This window comes from Triturus cristatus, chromosome 2_1 (assembly GCF_964204655.1).
Source record: "Triturus cristatus chromosome 2_1, aTriCri1.1, whole genome shotgun sequence".
In the NCBI taxonomy this organism is placed as follows: Eukaryota; Metazoa; Chordata; class Amphibia; order Caudata; family Salamandridae; genus Triturus; species Triturus cristatus.
In genome coordinates, this window is record NC_140581.1 from 168925261 (window position 1) to 168940210 (window position 14950).

Consider the following 14950-nt stretch of genomic DNA (forward strand, 5'->3'; position numbering starts at 1 on the left):
GACATTTCCCCAGCTTCTTTTAGCTAAATACCAAGAACACTGTAACCCAGCATTCCTTATAATCGCCAACTCGCCATGAAAACCTTTCTGGAGTAATAAGGAATTGCACAACTGGTATGGGGACCAAGTGGTTGTTGTGTTGCCATCTTGAGTAGTCCCTGCCACAAACCTAGCTTTCTTGGCTAAGGACCTGATTCACAAAGAGCCTTCACACTCCTAGTGGAGGACCCGCAGTTGTGGGGAAGTCTCCGCCCTTGGGGCGGAATCTCCACATTAAGAATTCTAATTGCAGAGATTCTGCCCTGAGTGTGGAGACTCCCCCACAATAATGGGGCCTCCGTCACGAGTATGGTATGAAGGCCCATTGTGAATCAGGCCCCAAGTTTCGTTCTCGTCCTAGATGCATCATGTTCTGCTAGTATATCCGGAGCATGTGATGTGGATACCAGTAGAGTAGTCGCACCAGGGTTCGGATGTGTGAGGGTCCCTCTCAACCCCACTTATGGCTGTATTTTACTACCAAGCTCAGCTATGGGCACAGTTTCCTTGTTTTCATTAGGGTCCTTTGCTCCCAACGTACCCCACGCAAGGACATTATTGCTGGCTCAACTGCTGTACCAAATACTTGGTCCCTGATGGCTGCTGTATAGATAAGTAGTGCATTACAACCAATTGAAATGTAGATGTACCATCAAAACTAGCAAGAGCAGTGGCCTCAGCATGTGCATCTGTAAAGCGCACCTTCACTCTGAAGGATATCTTGGCTGCTGAAATAGTTAATACCCAATTCCACATACTGACCTTGGAAGGATGAAAGTCTGGGGGGGACCGTCGAGATTCTAACCTGTAACCATGAGGTCAAACTCTATATCCTGCAGTGGATACATCTGTCCCTCACTGCCAGACCCAGCCTTGTGCTTGCAGAGCAAAAGGAAGTGTTAATATACAAAAGTTGCATATCTTTCCACTTGATTATCAGATTATTTTTTTTTTTTCCTGCTTATTTGGCGATTATGCTATTATTTACCGCCTCCTAACTTGAGGGTTTCCGGTGCAATGTGTGCAAAGGCCTTTCCTGGCTGACTTAGTGTGTTGCTAATTTGCCCAATCCCTTAGGACCGGTACCACCTGCTTTTTGCTGATGTTAGTGTTGGGTATTCCTTCATACACTCATGTCAGTGATGTAAAAGTTCACAAGCACTCTTGCCACAAAAATAAAAGCTCGCTTATACAGTACAGTGTGCAAAAATAGGTTTCTACCCATTTTTTCCCCTTTGCCCGGTGTTTCAAGTAACCTCCTTTATGGGGAAACAATATAATCACCTTCATGTCTCATGAAAGGAGTATCAAAATGAACATTGATATTGAGAATTTGGGGTAATTAAACCCCTACTCATGTGTATGATGAAGAACATGTACCGCGGTGTGAATGGCCCCCTTCAAGAGATCTTGTACCCTGCAGGTCCTTGGCTGTAACCCTTCCCTTACAAGGCCGACTCCTAGGTTGTGGGTCTACCTCAATTATGTAACGTTTTTTAAATTGCTAAATAAACGTAACTTTGTTAGTTAGCGATGGGTGCTAAACTATATTGGAATGGTGGAATGCTGAGCGCTCCAATGAAAACAATGGAATGTTCAGGGCTTCTAATGGCCAGTAGAAGCCTGGAGCATCAACATTCCAATGTTTATTCACAGCTGTTGCTGTTAACAAAGGCCTCATGGAGCCCAAGGGGATATTAACCCCCTCTGGCTCTGTGAAGCCTTTGTTTACAAATTAGATCATTCTGCCCTCTAGGCGAGGAATGTTCTAATAGCCTTTGCGGGCTCTATGGTCCATTTAAGGCCCGCTCCCTCGTTAACGGCCTTCGCCTTTGGCTCGAGCCTTTAACACTGGTGTGTGCCTTTTAATGGCAGTAGAGCCCGCTACAGAGGGCTCGAAGGCTATATAATCTATAGCTTCATTGATTCCAGCATCTGGTAAAAGACGTAAAGTGTTTGCTGTGCTGCGTTGCATGAGTGATTTAGAGAAGACTTGTATTCATTGGGGTACATGGACCCTTGACGCTGACTTATCTGCTCTTTTCTTCCCCATAAGGAACGGAAGGATATGGAACACAAAGTCTCAATTCCTCCACTCAATGACATGAAGAAGCAGCCCCCTGAGACCGCTGGCCCCACCAATGTGTGTGTGAGCGGCATTACGAATGCAATCAACTATATCACTGGAGACATGAGTGCCTTTGGGGACTGGCTGAAAGGTGAGTGAATCCTCACTCTTAATTCAAGTTAGGCGAAAATCTGTAGTAATGCTATTCAAAAGTATTTCTTAAGCACATGGCTATCCGACAGGCTTCCCAGCACCAAAAGGTCTGCCAGACTCCTGGGAAATCATGATTACACAAGTATTTTTTAAGCTGTTTCCTGAAACTGAATACATTGCCATTCTGCCTGAGCACCAGAGAAAGGAGTTCCATAATTTGGGATCCAAGTGTTGAGATGAGTGTCCCCCACTCCTGGCCTTATTCGCCTTTTAGGCTCCCGGGTCTTAAATCTCTTGTGGGATTAATTAAATGATGCAGATTTTGCAGCCCCTTCCTATATAGAGCACGGTGAGCCAGGCACAAAGCTTTCAACTGAATCCTTTACTCTATTGTCAGCCAATGTAGCGAGGCTAATGCAGACAAAGCTTTCTGATGCTTTGGAATTCCTAAGAGAATTAGGGCTGTAGTATTTTGCATCACTTGGAGTTTCTTAATCACCAATTTTGGACAACCTAAATATAGGGAGTTTCCATAGCCCAACCACAATAGCATTAAGCTCTGAAGACCAAAGCAGGTTGATGACTGCTTGCTAGCCTGGTCTTCCCTTGTAAGTTTGCCTTCAGTGATGATATACAGACTTTTTACTTCGGATATCGAAGATCTCCTAGAGACTTGGGCCAACTGAGATCGCCCCATAAGGAGAGATTATTCCCAACAATAGGTACCTCTCTATTGCCTAGGACACAGACCAGTGGAAGTCTCCATATTGTAATGTCCCAGAATGCTGTACAGGATGCCTGGGACAGTGGTGGAGTGATAATGTGCTACTTTAGGGAGCATCGGTGCCTGGATTCTACAACTTTCAAAGCCCACTTAAAAGCCTCATGAGCAAAGGAGATACTGAGAAGTCACTGGACCTGGGAGCGACAACAGTAACTGAATGTTCAACAGGAAGGAGAAGCCACCTAATGCCACTACAAGAATCGTCTGAAGGACTTTAACCTCACCAACACTGTGGCTGGGTCTCTCCAAGGCCAGTGGTGCTAGGCCCCTATGCTCACATAAGAGTTGGGGGATCGGACCTGCTAGGGGACCCTGGAGAGTTCCCCTGAGACTTCTGTAAACTGGTCCTGAAGCTGGGTGACTCACATAACGAAGGTTACCCCGGATTCCACTAACACGCCGGTGCCATGCAAGATGGCCAAAACCATGGGGCCTGGCGAGGTCCGAATGGAGGATGTTCCTCTTCTTGGCTGGGGGTGACAGTGCAAGGTGCCCCACCAAGCAGGAGATTATCAGGAGGCCGCAAAGGACAAGTACTGGGCAGGAAGCCATCAGACCATGCATCCCACAGAAACCTCCTTTTTGAGGCCAAGAGTGTGGCAGAAAGTGATCCCCAGGGCTATATCTGATCCCCAGGAGCAAAACAAGCTCAAGAACAGCAAAATCGCCCATGCAGGGCCGGAGATGAAACCTTCCACTTTAGGGGAAGTGGGCAATAGAACAAAGTGCCATAAGAAGATATTCCCCAGGCGAGGGCCAAGGACTCTGGGTGTGCATGAGTCCCTTTTCCCCAATGCAACCTTGGCCAGGGAACCTCAGGGCTCGGACAATCAAGATTGTCCCAGGGGGATCCGATTTTCACCCCCCATTGTGACTTAAGGAGATGACTGCTTGGTGGGCTGCCTGCCAGTGCCCTGTGGGGGACAGGGCACACTAGAGTTTTGCCTGCTTCCACCTGTGGGCGGGAGCTCAAAGGAGCATTGTTGGCTCCTGCTTGAAGAGTGTGAAGAGGTTTTGCCGGCTCCAGGAAGGCATATGGGGGGCTGACTGGCCCATAGCTAAACTTTCAGCACCCAGGTGTGTGGTGGGCATGGGCATCGGCGTCTGTTATTTAAAAATATAACCAGTGCGCTGAGGCCAAATTAGGAGAAATAGCCCTTCAAAAAAGATGCAGATATAATCTGCCAACCCTGGAGCCTAGGAGCGCCCCCATAAGCCCCTGGAGCAGGCTTCAGAATTTGCATATTTGCCTATATTGTGCCCCAAGCATGTCAGTGGCACCACCAATATTACTGGAAGTGTTGTGGGGGCTGTCAGTGGACCAGTAGCTCCCCAGAATTATTTTAAAAAGTCATCTTTGTCATAGGACACATGATCAGGGGAGGTTGTCCAGTTTCCTGATCTGTAATTTTGTGCGTGGGCTTGGGAGTGCAAGGCCTCCTGATGGCTGGTCCTAAAGCAGCATGGTACAAGTAGAAGTAAGAAGACTTTACTGATAATGTTGCACGGTTCCAACATTTAATGATCTCTATTGTTGGAACTCATTCCTGCCCCTGACACCCAATGAACTTCAATGGTGTGTTATAACCTGTATTGCTTATTGACACTGTCCCCATCGATTTTAAGTAGTGTCTTGGTAAAATATAATCTGTTTCTGATTTTAGTATGTGGTGACACTTTGACAAAGCCAGAAGTCCTGTCTTATTGATACTGTCACCCCCATATATTGTGATTTTGCATCTTGTATAGGATGGAGTATTGTGGTTCATATGTTCAGGACCCGTTAGGGGTCTAACCTGATAGTGTCACTAAATATATTTCCATCTACTTGATTGTATATATTTGTAATTTAATGCGTAGTATGTAATAGTGTATGCATGTAGTGAAAATACTTCCCTTTTTATAAGAGAACTCCCTGACTGGACAATGATTTGAGTGTTGCTGCGGACCAGCAGACTGGAGTTACTGGCCCACACCACGTCCCCGGAGCCGGCCCTGGAAAGCTCTGCTTCACTACGCCCTGAGTTAAATGCTACAATGGGATACTTGGTTCCCTGTAAAGAGAAATGTGTGAACTTAACTGTGAAGAATTTGCATCTTTCACAGCAGATTACCCAAATCCTTAACAGCAGAATGTACCCTGGGAGGAGAAGCAGCCTGAAAAAGGGTGTTACACTACATGTAATCTGTATGCCTATGGAAGGATAACTTTGTGGGTGGGCAAAGCAGTAGAAGGCCCTCCCAGCTGATGTACGAACTAAAGATGCATTGCTACATGAGGAGTATAGACTTACATTCATGTTTGCACCTGCATTCTGAGTAGCTATCTGTTACCCCAGGCCTGGGTGGCCATTCCTGAAAGCAGCAGTCCTTTGTACCTGTTGCAGGCCAGGCTCTTCGAGTAAGAGGACTAAGGGAGAGGAGTATAATAGGCAGTGGTACTCAAATTGAATGGCTTTTTCCAGGCTTTCTGGACTTTGGCTGTGTGGATTCATGCTGGATAGTGTATGGTGTACAAGAGGATAGTGTATGGTGTACAAGAGGTGTCTGGATTCATGCTGGATAGTGTATTGTGTACAAGAGGATAGATTATGGTGTACAAGAGGTGTCTGGATTCATGCTGGATAGTGTATGGTGTACAAGGGGTGTCTGGATTCATGCTGGATAGTGTATGGTGTACAAGCGGGGTGTGGATTCATGCTGGATAGTGTATGGTGTACAAGGGGTGTCTGGATTCATGCTGGATAGTGTATGGTGTACAAGCGGGGTGTGGATTCATGCTGGATAGTGTATTGTGTACAAGAGGTGTCTGGATTCATGCTGGATAGTGTATTGTGTACACGAGGATAGTGTATTGTGTACAAGAGGTGTCTGGATTCATGCTGAATAGTGTATGGTGTACAAGAGGATAGTGTATTGTGTACAAGAGGATAGTGTATTGTGTACAAGAGGATAGTGTATGGTGTACAAGAGGTGTCTGGATTCATGCTGGATAGTGTATGGTGTACAAGGGGTGTCTGGATTCATGCTGGATAGTGTATGGTGTACAAGGGGTGTCTGGATTCATGCTGGATAGTGTATGGTGTACAAGCGGGGTGTGGATTCATGCTGGATAGTGTATGGTGTACAAGGGGTGTCTGGATTCATGCTGGATAGTGTATGGTGTACAAGGGGTGTCTGGATTCATGCTGGATAGTGTATTGTGTACGAGAGGTGTCTGGATTCATGCTGGATAGTGTATTGTGTACACGAGGATAGTGTATTGTGTACAAGAGGTGTCTGGATTCATGCTGAATAGTGTATTGTGTACAAGAGGATAGTGTATTGTGTACAAGAGGATAGTGTATTGTGTACAAGAGGATAGTGTATGGTGTACAAGAGGTGTCTGGATTCATGCTGGATAGTGTATGGTGTACAAGAGGTGTCTGGATTCGTGCTGGATAGTGTATGGTGTACAAGAGGTGTCTGGATTCGTGCTGGATAGTGTATGGTGTACAAGACGATACTGTATTGTGTACAAGAGGTGTCTGGATTCATGCTGGATAGTGTATGGTGTACAAGAGGTGTCTGGATTCATGCTGGATAGTGTATGGTGTACAAGGTGGGGAGAGGAGTTGGCCTAACGGCAAGGGTGGTCGACCTCGAATCTGGGGATCTGGGTTAGAGTCTCGGCAATGACGCTGAGCATCCTGTGATTCTAGGCAAATCCCTTAATCTCCTAAAATGAATGTGTCCTAATGTAACGCTACTGGTGCTATGTACAGTGCTCTGATACCCGAATCGGGTCAAGTTCGCGCTATGTAAAACTCTATATAAATAAATAAAAGAGGTGTGTGGATTCATGCTGGATAGTGTATGGTGTACAAGAGGTGTCTGGATTCATGCTGGATAGTGTATGGTGTACAAGGCGTGTCTGGATTAATGCTGGATAGTGTATGGTGTACAAGAAAATAGTGTATTGTGTACAAGAGGTGTCTGGATTCATGCTTGATAGTGTATGGTGTACAAGAGGTGTCTGGATTCATGCTGGATAGTGTATGGTGTACAAGAGGTGTCTGGATTCATGCTGGATAGTGTATTGTGTACCAGAGGTTTCTGGAAGAGCTGTAGTTTTACCTGCAAAATAAAATGTTCATAATGGCAGTTTAAAAAAATATCATCATGCAAGTTTCTGAATTCTAACATTTAACTCCAATATCGTGACCCCATCGTCAGACGTTCGTTAACTGCACCAGTTCCATACCCCAAATAATAAAATACCACCATCATTCGCCTCCACACAACCGGTGGTATCCCGCAACCAAGAGCAGATTTTTGTTTTTTAGCTTAATAAGTGATCACAGATTTGTCTATGGCAACAATATTATTTTGTATTTTAAGACCCGTACTTGCGTATACCCCCACCCTATAGTAAAATCGAATGTTGTCTTAATTTGAGCAGTACAAAGTTTTCATGCACAGAAGCAGTGATGGCACCAAATGGTAAATTGGTGCAATTTATCCGTACATGAGGTTTTGTTGAAGGCGCATTACCGGAGTTAGAAATAGTGTAACTTTAGCGCAGATAGTTGCTTGCTACCCCTGCAATGTTTTTTATCTGGAGCATACTCGGAAACACATGATTTTGTGTTTTGTAGAAGTCTTGGACCTTGATACTGAGGTAGACCATGAAGAATTGGAATATTCTAGCAGTTCCCGACCTGCGTCGGGCACTTTAGCCACTATTTTGAATATGGATGCTATAAAATGGCTGTTATTTATACCATCTACGGAAGACCTGAGGTGGTGTTCAGTAGAATACAGTTGTGAGCCAACCCACTTGAGGCTTTCGAGATCATACCGATCCATTGTAATGTGTCTGTCTGAATAGGAACATATGCAAAAGAAACAATTGATGGACTGAATGCTGGACAAGGCAAACATTCACCCCCCAGTCACAAGGATCAGTGTTTAATCCATCATTCTTTTGCTTACCACACCACTCCAGTTTGGACCCGGCCATATGCAAATCAGTCTTGACCCTGTTCCTTATGGGAACAGTCCACCCCGAACTGCCAGGCCAGGTCCTCCCTAGACTGGAAACCAGCATCCTGGGACCGGTATCCGGGTTAAGAATGATGGATTAAACCCATATCTTTGTGATTGGGGGTGAATGTTTGCGTTGTTCGGCATGCCGTCCATCATTTGTTCTTTTGCTTTTGTCGCCCTAAGTGGGCAGGTTATGCCCAGACGTGGGTCCCGTGCTCACTGCACCACTGGATTCAAGCTAGCCTGGCTGATGAGGTGTGATGCCCTGAAACCGGTCCCAGGATGCTTATTTCCGTTCCAGGGATGACCTGGCTTGGCAATTTGGGTTCGACTATTCCCATGAGGCATAGCGTCAGGATTGATTTGCCCATGGCTGGGTCCAAACTGGGGTGGCGTAGTGAGCAAAAGAACGATGGATTAAACCCAGATCTTTGTGACTGGGGGGTGAATGTTTGCATTGTTCGGCATTCCGTCCATCGTTTGTTCCTTTTGCTTTTGAGTAGGAAACTAGCCAAGCTTCTTCTGTCTTGCTGGTGATAATGCATGTTTCTGGGGCAGTGAAGGATTCTGACTCTGGTTTGGGCCATTGAACAGTGATATCTCACTTCAGTGCAATGCACTAGACCGCTTTTCAAATTTCGTATTTGGACAAGAGCAGGCTTCTCACGGTCTCCTTAGTGTTACCGTAGATTTGCTACTGTGGCAATTATCTTATTCTTAGGACCTCTGATGTGCAGTTATTCTCCAGCCTACACCTTTTCACAGCTTCTTGGGTATAGGAGGCCAGCTATCATGGCGCCAATGAAGAGTAACATCCCTCCCCCCCCCCCCCCCCACCTCCCCCCAATTTGCTCTGACATTATTTTGAATTTGACCTACTTTAGAGAGCTCTATAAGGCATCTTAAAGCCATTTTCTTGCCGGCAAAACTTAATTTCTAATTTGGTTATCTGGATTTACTTAAAAAATGATAAAGCGCCTATATGATGATGGGGCTCTGTACAAGTGTGAGTGGGGGGGTGTGGAAGGGGGGTACCGATCGCTCTTACAAATCTTGGCTATCCTACCGTTTCTCTTTACATCCATTCTAGCAGGGGGTCCTATAAAATATTGTGAGAAGAATTTCAAAGCTCATTAAGGGATTTATTTTGAACCAATCTTGGATATGTTAAGGGCTCACATTCTAATAGATTGGTATGAATGTACATGTGATGGCTGCATTTCTGTAAAAAAAAAAAGTTTATCTTGAATATTTAAAGTTTCCCTCCGGTGTATGGTGTGTTTTTTCTTTTTTTCTTTTTCAGAAAAACCTTTTATTTTCCAATTCATTGATTGGATCCTGCGTGGGACGTCACAGGTGATGTTTGTCAGTAACCCCATCAGTGGACTCCTAATCATTATCGGGCTGTTTATCCAGAATCCGTGGTGGGCCATTGCTGGCTGCTTGGGAACGGTGGTCAACACAGTGGCAGCTCTTATCCTGAGCCAAGACCGGTAAGGGAGGCATCCCGTGTGATCTGTGCCCTAGCTCAAGTGTTTTGTTTGGAAAACTGATTGTCTGGGTAAGAACGCTTAAACTAGTCAAGAACTAAGAAGAACCTTCCTGGATTTTTTTTTTGTGTGCACCGCAGTATATTATCTAGGGTTTTAACATTTAGTGTATGCTTTTAAACATTCATCGTACTTCACTCTAGTATCTGGAAGCAGCTTTTCTGAACCATTTGAAGACCACAATCTATCTATAGGGAGGGAAAGCAACTTTTGTATCTATCAACATAGCCTATTCATACAAAAGCACAGTTAATACCACGGCTCGCCTTGCTGCTGCGCATTTAGGGTTGTATGTTCTAATTGGCGAATCTAAGATACTGCAGTTTTATGCACACATTCACACGCCAGGTATACAGTGTGGTTGATCCCCCCCCCTATAAACCCCCTTCTTTCCACTTTAGGGGCTCACTTATAGAGCTGAAAATAGTTTTTCACTGGCTTCAAAAGTACTGATTTGAAAGTTCTTTCTGTGACTTTTTAAAATGTCCTTTTGCAGAATGCTCTCTGTCTCTCCCGCTCTCTGTCTCTCCCGCTCTGTCTCTCCCTTCCCTTTCACTCTCTGTCTCTCTTTTCCCTTTCACATCATTTTTCAGAATATAATAGTTAAAATGTTCTGTTAAAATGGAGTATGTTATAATGGCTCCAATTGATCATATCATATCTTTGGTGTGAGCTATAATGTTGTTGATAGATTCCATTATATTTTTAAGTGTTATCTTGTAGACACACTAAATCAAGTTTGAACGGTGTTTGTTAGAACAGTGTTGATTCAGTAATAGACATTTAAAGTGTACTCGATGTGCTTTATTATGGAATTGTAATTAATGGTCAGTGTCATGTTTAAGGATAATTATCATGCTCTTGTATGATTATACAATGCCTGGTGTGAGGTAATTGTAAAACTGTGTTATAAATTGATTATTAGCATCGTGTATTTGATCTTTGGTACATCCACCTACCTCCAGGTAACAACATCACGCTTTACAAAGAGGGGGTGCAATAGTGGAGACTGGGCTACATAGGTGCCCTGGGGGGTCCTGGGCTACATAGGTGCCCTGGGGGGTCCTCTGTGGTATATTTTCTTGAGTCCGGTCTTTCCGCCTGTTTTCCTGTTTAGCTGCAGTGGCTGGCTTCTGCTGAAGGGGCAACTGGCTCTACAAAAAGTACTCATTTTATGGGTGGGGTGTCAGAGAGAACATTGCATTCCGTACTGACAAAGACGTTTTAAGGCAAGAGGGAAGTGGGCAGTTACGCAGGCCCACACCTTCCAAGTGGCCCCCTCATAAGGTGATCGGGGCAGTATCAGCCTCTCTGTCCTCTCTCAGACTACCTCTGGCCGTGTCTCCACCCAGCCATGCTACACCTCTCTAGCTACCTGTCCACCTCTGGTTCCATCCCCTACCGCTCAATCTGTCACGTCTCCCCCATCCTTGCTTAGCCCTCTTTATCTCTCGACTTCTGTTTACCTCCCTCCTAATCCCACCTCCCTCTGTCTACTCCCCCTCTATCTTTCCACTCTCAAAAGTACTTTCTTAAATTCGTTTCTCTTTATCTCTCTACTTTGTTAGAGCTTGTCTCTCTACCTCACCAGTCACTAAACCCTAGCTCTTCTCTCTACCCCACTTTTTCATTTCCATTTCTCTCTGAAAACCTTGTGCCTTCTCTCTCCCACATTGCACTGTTCTCTGCCTAACATGGCTTTCTGTCTCACACCTCTCTCCTTACTTCACCTAATTTTTGTCTACCTTACCTCTTTCAACTTACCTCTCTACCTGTCACTCGTTATCACCTGACTCTGCCACTCCTGTAGCTACCTCTGCCTCTCTGCACTTTCTACCTCACCCTTCAATGTGCCACTCTCTGATGTTTCCCTTTCACCGTCCTGTTCCTCTCCATCATGTACCTTACCTATCTCAATCTCACCTCTCCTGCTCTGACTCTATTTCTCCCTACCTCTCCTGTCTCTCCACCAGCCTCCTGCCAGCTCCCATTTCCTTTACTTTGCAAAACCAGAGATTAAGGTCTTGGCAGAAAAGTACACTCGCAGAAAGAGAAGAGGAGGGAGAAAGCAGGGGAAGAGAATTAAATTGAAAATAATCAGATTTACTATCTGTCTTGCCCAGGGCCCCAACAAACCTTAAGGTGTAAGGAGTACTGAAATGCTGAGGATAAAGGAGTACGCTCCTTATAGAACTCTTCAGACCTATTTTAGGAAAGTCACTGACTGAAATGCCATTAGAAACCTTTATGGAGAAGGAAAGAATGATGGATGATCCCAGAAGGTTGAATTATAGGAAGTAGTTAATCTCCAGTAGTTCCAAAACCCCTCCCTACAGTCTCCGCCTCACCAGTCCAATGCCTTCAAATGAACATCCTAAGCACCTCAATGATGAGGTGAAGTGAGCAGAAGCTTTAGAGAGGACAACAGAGCCCTCTTCGAAGCCATTTACTCCAATAACCCTCCTTCACCCACCAGCAACCAACTAACCACTCTTCAAGTGGTATAACCTGGCTTACAAAAGAGGGTTGGGGAATCAAATCGGCATGTGTGTAGTGTGATGTTAATGGGTTAGATCAAGGTGTGATGCAATGGTGTTGATCAGTTATTTTCATGGTTGAGGGATATTATAATGATGTTTGAGTTATGCTTTTTTGTAATGTAGCACATTGCTTTCCTTGCGTATTATCACCGGGGTGTTACGTGGGTGTTGATGGATTATGTAATCATTTGTTATATGGCTCTTAATGCAATATATGCAATATATGTGACTGGGAATGTATCAATGGTTGCAGGTTACAGAAGCAATGTTTGGGCATTTACATCCGTATTTGCAACTGTGTGGCTAACAGAGAAATGGAAACGTTTTTTACAACACAGTACTGTTTTTTAAAACGCAATTTATTAACCAGGGAGGAGAACTTGGGGGGGATGTATGAGAAAATGAGGATTTTAAGTTCTTTGATGTAGTTTGTGAAAGTTGGGCCATTTCCAAGCGAGGGGAGAGCTTATTTCAGAGGTTTGGGGTGAAGGAGAAGGCCTCTCCGTTGGTCTTCTGTTTCCATGCCTTGAGGACCTAACATGTCTTCAGGTTGCTTCTGTTGTCAGCCTGGGGTGCTGCTATGGAAAACAGCTAAACAAGGTTACATGGAGAACCGAGGCCTTGGGGCGGGGGATGGGCATCAAACTGGCTACACAGGTAAGGCTAGAGGGGCAGTGGCTGCACAATAGAGCAAGAAGGGCAGAAGAGAGGGGGCAGGGGTACACACATGAAGAAAGGAGGCCAGGGGACAGAAACCTAACTGCGGGACAGGCAGGAGGCAAGTATAGTCTTGAAGCCCCGCCCACTCTGCCCATATTTGTCATTGGCTTGTCATTGTCCTTCGTAAATGCTGGCTTCTGATTTTTTAATAGGCTTGTTAGTCTCTTGTTAGGACCGCCTTGTCTTCATTTGTAACTGGCCCTTTTACTTGGGTTGTTACACAATACGTTTCATTTAGTCTGTAAGCAGTATTTTCTTTAATACGCTTCTCCTCTCTGCAGGCACGACATGCTTATCTGCAACATTCAACGCCCCATGTGCGCTTTCACTTTCCAAGCAGCCCGGGACAATGGTGGCCGCTTCTTTGAAATGCTACAGGTCTCGCATTTACATGAGTTTGAGCAATTGGCATTGTAAATGACATTGCCGTTTATTTATGCGGTAATTATTAAAACAGATAAATAAAGTCATTGTCATTTACAATGCCAATAGCTTAAACTCTCGCAAATGCGAGACTTATTGCATTGTAAATGCTTGTTACTTTATGGTACTATTCAGCTATTTGCTCAGTCTTTTTCCATTGTTGAGCCTGGACTATTAAGAGCCACTGATAAACTGAGTAAAACAATGTTGGCGGTCCATATCGCTCTACCAAAAGCTTTTCCCAAAACGAGCTGCAAGCAAACTCATGTAGGGACTTCTGATTTGCCTCCATTTTCTTACAAATATAGTAATGTCTCTCCATTATCAACCGCCGTAGACTCACCACAATTTGTCAAATCCTGATAGGCCTCCATGTATATAGTGACTTTTCTTGCTACGATTCTTCCCTGAAGTTCTAATCATCATGGTGTTCACTGTATGAATCCGCGTCCGTAAAGGCTAGTGTGTGGCGCTAACCCTATGTCCTAGGACAGTCAGATCTGGTGTCTTAGTGGAAAACTTCATCCATTGTAGAGGACTGTGTTTGACCTCATGGTTACAGGTTCAAATCCCGGCGGGGTCCACTCGGCCTTTCATCCTTCTCAGGTTGATTAAAATGAGTACCATTGAGTTGGGTAACAATAAACATCTATTATTCAGCCTCAAGATACTCTTCGGTGAATGTGCACTGTTCAAATATACGTTCCGTTATAACTGATACCTTTCCTTCAACAGGTCCGCAATTGCAGCAGGACTCCACGGTTATAACGGAATCCTAGTCGGCTTACTTATGGCAGTGTTCTCTGACAAGGGCAACTGGTACTGGTGGCTTCTACTGCCTGTCACCGTCATGTCTATGATCTGGTATGTTACACATCCTAGCACGTCCACTAGATTCTAACTGATAATGCCAGCTGACCAAACCTTTGATGCTCTAGTTTAGTCTCTGAAAACCATGAATTTGGTCATCAAGGATAGTTTTTAAGCAACATTTGCAGTAAGGCACGAGTGTGCCCTTTTTTAACTTCCCTGAAATGAGAATATCGTCTTTGTGTAAGGGGGGTGTGCTTGAATGTGCCATGAGTCTGAGGGACTTGCATTTCAGCTTGGACTGTGCCTGCGCTGCAAGACAATGGTAGTATTTTCTGACATCTGATCACCACAAAATGGCGGACTGAAGAAGCACACAAACAACTAATCACTTTCACTTTCAACTAATTCACTATCTTTCAATTTTAAATGACTAAAATGGCATGTCTTCAGAAAATTGTTAACGTGTGCTTGCCAACTACATAGTTTTCTGGTGCTGCTTCACAGGACCACATGCAAGTAGCACACCTAGTGCTTGTATTCTCCACTTAAACATCAATATGGTTTGAAAAGATCAGGAACTGGAGTTGGAATATTGTGTCCCTGGTAGATTTCGCACCTCCTCACGGCCCTCCTCCAACTGATGGGTCTGCCTGGCATCTGCACACCGGCACCATTGTTGCAGAGGAGACACGCTTGCTACTGCATTATAATCAATTGGGAATTTAAAAATAAATGCCCCCTTTCTTCTTGGAGGCAGTGTCAAATCTTCAATAAGAGCAGAATAACCACAAATGTAGGCAGCATGCTTGGGTCCTCCTATTGCATGTTTTCT

General features: G+C 44.7%; 1 protein-coding gene across 2 annotated transcripts in view; it reads left to right on the plus strand.

Moving 5' to 3' along the window:
* Positions 1 to 14950, plus strand: part of LOC146863901 (urea transporter 2-like) — a 65087-nt gene that overhangs the window by 18498 nt on the left and 31639 nt on the right. For both annotated transcript variants that reach the window (XM_085629110.1, XM_085629100.1), the window contains 3 exons: positions 2096 to 2258; positions 9376 to 9565; positions 14041 to 14169. In XM_085629110.1, coding sequence (XP_085485236.1) covers positions 2096 to 2258; positions 9376 to 9565; positions 14041 to 14169 — 482 coding nt within the window. The remainder of the gene's footprint in view (positions 1 to 2095; positions 2259 to 9375; positions 9566 to 14040; positions 14170 to 14950) is intronic.